Source organism: Miscanthus floridulus, chromosome 14 (genome assembly GCF_019320115.1).
Source record: "Miscanthus floridulus cultivar M001 chromosome 14, ASM1932011v1, whole genome shotgun sequence".
Lineage (NCBI taxonomy): Eukaryota > Viridiplantae > Streptophyta > Magnoliopsida > Poales > Poaceae > Miscanthus > Miscanthus floridulus.
The window spans coordinates 12558137-12561706 of NC_089593.1; the positions used below are offsets into that span (position 1 = coordinate 12558137).

The 3570-nt window shown below is 55.7% G+C and overlaps 1 protein-coding gene across 1 annotated transcript; it reads right to left on the bottom strand.

Annotated features, from left to right (window-relative positions):
- Window positions 1-1297: 1297 nt before the first annotated feature.
- Window positions 1298-2137, bottom strand: LOC136503058 (secreted RxLR effector protein 161-like). Its single transcript, XM_066498258.1, has 2 exons — window positions 2042-2137; window positions 1298-1720 (listed from the first exon to the last, which is right to left on the bottom strand). The coding sequence occupies exons 1-2, from the start codon at window positions 2135-2137 to the stop codon at window positions 1298-1300; spliced, it is 519 nt and encodes a 172-aa protein (XP_066354355.1).
- Between the last annotated feature and the right edge of the window lie 1433 nt (window positions 2138-3570).

A 3570-nucleotide genomic window follows, 5' to 3' on the forward strand; every position in this document is an offset into this window, starting at 1 on the left:
GACCGAGCACTGAGACTGTCCTGCGGACATGATGCGCTACCGAGGGGCTGCTGCGTGGGGAGAGGGCTGCTTCAGACGAGGGCGCAGAGTGAGAGGAGTGAGCAGGAGCGGCCGGAGCTGCTGCTGCTCCCAGCTGGGGCTGTTGCGAGGCTGGGAAAGGAGATGAGCAGGAGATGCTCAGGCTATAGGATAGTACAGCTCCGATACTAGTTGTTAGTCACTGAATTCTTACTCTTGGTAGTAGCAGAATTCTTACTCTGATCGAGAGAGGATGACACTAGGAGTTGGGGCAATTTTCTAGTTTATTTCTCACACAAAAGCCATGCCAACCTGAGGGGTTGGGGATATATATTTATAGGTTGCTAGCCAGCCAAGCATATGCCAAGATGCTAGATGTTAACATTGCTGTCCTAAAACAGATATTGTCCTAGATGCAAAGATGCTGTCCTAGCCAGTCAAGGATGTTGTCCTTGATGCTAAGATGTTGTCCTAGCCAGTCAATGATGTTGTCCGTTAGTCGCTGAATTCTTACTCTTGGTAGTAGTAGAATTCTTACTCTCATCGAGAGAGGATGACACTAGGAGTTGGGGCAATTTTTTGGTTTATTTCTCACACAAATGCCATGCCAATCTGAGGGGTTGGGGATACATATTTATAGGCTGCTAGCCAGCCAAGCATATACCAAGATGTTTGATGCTAACATTGCTGTCCTAAAATAGATGATGTCCTAGATGCTAAGATGCTGTCCTAGCCAGTCAAGGATGTTATCCTTGATGCTAAGATGTTGTCCTAGCCAGTCAAGGATGTTGTCCTTGATGGGCATCAAGACCACCATGCAGCCACAAGGACCATATGCTGCAGCCCCACAAAGACCAGCCAACACAAATACTTATCCCATCATTCTCCCCCCAAGTCTTATGCGTCGTCTTGTGGGAAAGTTGAACCATCCCGGTCCTGGAGCAGAGCTCAAGGAACTTGATCCTCCCAAGAGGCTTGGTAAGCAGGTCCGCAAGCTGGTCCTTGGTGTTGATGTAGCTTGCCTTGATGCTCCCTTCCTCCAAACAGCCTCGGATGAAGTGGTACCTCACTCGGATGTGTTTACTCCGTTCATGGAAAACGGGGTTCTTTGCTAGGGCCAGAGCGGACTTGATGTCCATCCTGAGCTCCACTGCTCTAGTGTCTCTGCTGAGGAGATCACCAAGCAGTCGAGCGAGCCAGAGCGCATGAGTCGAAGCGGTGGAGGCCGCTATGTACTCGGCCTCGTAGCTGGACAGGGCATCACCTATTGCTTGACTGACTACCAGTTAACGAGGCACTTGCCGAGGAGGAAGAGGATCCCGCTCGTGCTCTTGCTGGTGTTGATGTCATCGGCGTGGTCGCTGTGGCTATACCCGATGAAGTGTGCCGCCGCAAGGCACCTAGGGTAGTAGAGGCCGTGGTCGAGAGTCCCCACAATGTAGCAGATGATCCTCTTCACAGCCTGTTGGTGCTCCGTCGTCGATCGCTGCATGAAGCGACTAATGTAGCCGACGGAGACTGCCAAGTCTGGCCGTGTGTGGGCGAGGTAGCAAAGGCTCCCCACAAGACGCCAGTACTGCATAGTGTCCACCTCTTCCGTCGTGCTGTCGCGGCTCAGCTTCAGCCTCTTCTCCATCGGAGTGAGAGCTGGGTTGTAGTCAGTGAGCCCAGCTAGCTCAACAATGCGCTTGGCATAGGCGGTCTGTCGAAGCATGATTCCGGAGTCATCCTAGTGCACCTCGATTCCTAGGTAGAAGTAGAGAAGCCCCAGGTCACTCATCTAGAAGGTGGCCTTCATCTCTTCCTTGAATGCCGCCACCTCCGCATCCTTGGTGCCGATGATCACCAAGTCGTCGACGTAGACACCCACCAGCAGAGCATTTCCTCCACTTCCCTGTCGGTAGATGGCCGCCTTGTGTGGGCTTTGCTCGAAGCCCATCCCCTTTAGCGTGGAATCCAACTTGGCATTCCACGCCCTTGGTGCCTGCCGCAAGCCATAGAGGGCCTTGCGTAGGCAGAGCACCTTGCCCTCCTTGCCAGGGATCGCAAATCCCAGCGGCTGGTGCACGTAGACCTCCTCCTTTAAGTCGTTGTTAAGGAACGCCGACTTGACGTCCATGTGATGAACACGCTAGCCCTTCTGGGCAGCTAGCGCAAGGAGGAGTCACACAGACTCTATCCGTGCCACGGGAGCAAAGGCATCGTCGAAGTCGACCCCCTCCTGCTGCACAAAACCTTGTGCCACCAAGTGAGCCTTGTGCTTGACGATGGCGCCGGCTTCATCCCTCTTCAGCTTGTACACCCACTTAAGGGTGATCGCGCTGTGGCCCTGAGGAAGGTCAGCAAGCTCCCAGGTGCGGTTCTTCTCAATCGCATCCATCTCCAACTGCATCGTGGTGCGCCATGCCGCATGTCTCTCAGCCTCAGCAAACGATTGAGGCTCGTCGTCATCACACGCAAGGTGCAACTGCACCTCCAGGTCGTGAAGCACCAGTCCCGGCACCAGCTGGTCGCCGAGAAGGTTCTCCATCATACGGTACCGCAACGGCTCGCCATCGTGGTATGCGTCGATGCGCTCCTCGTAGTGAGAGAGCGAAGTAGCGAGCTCAACTGGGCTGTGCTCAACACGAGCTGGTGTTAGAGTAGACGTGCCCAGAGAGGTGCCTGTTGGTGTTGGAGTGCGTGGCGGTACCGGCTGTGGTGGAGCCGGCGAAGAACTCATCATAGCCGAGGTCTTGGCTGGAGAGTGTGGTGCTGTCGGAGTAGCAGGCGCCGGGGTCGGTGGAGGCTCGGGGACTAGGGTAGACATGCTCATCGAAGAAGAGCTGCCTACTCCCCTAGCTCCCTCGAAGTGAACGTACTCGACAGTGAAGTCATCGTACATCGGAGCCGAGCCGTCGTCCACCGCCTTATCCCACGCCCATCCTCGCCCTTTGTTGAACACAACGTCGTGCGCCGTGCGCACACGCTGTGTCTTTAGGTCGAGGATGCAGTAGGCCTTCGAGCCCTCTGTGTAGCCGATGAACACTCTCGAAGTGCTCCTGTCGTCGAGCTTGCTGATGTGGCCAAGCTCCTTGGCGAACGCAAGGCAGCCGAAGACCCATAAGTGGGAGACCACCGGCTTGCGCCCATGCCAAGCCTCGTACGGCGTCCTATCATCGAGCGCCTTGGTAGGCGAGCGGTTGAGGACGTAGACGGCCGACACCACCGCCTCTCCCCAGAAGACAGCCGGCATCCCCCTCTGCTTGAGAAGGGCCCAAGCCATCCCCACAACTGTCTGGTTGCACCTCTCGACGATGCCGTTCTGCTGCGGGCTGTATGGCGTGGAGTAGTGGCACTGAATGCCCTTATCAGCATAGTACGATGCGAATTCAGCCACCGTAAATTCGCCGCCATTATCGGTGCGCAGCACGCGTAGCTTGCGGCCGCACTCCGCCTCCGTAGCAGCCTACGCGCGCCTGATGGCATCCACAGCCTCTCCCTTGCTACCGAGGACCATCACCCACATGTAGCGGGAGAGGTCGTCGATGAGTAGTAGGAAGTAGCATCGTC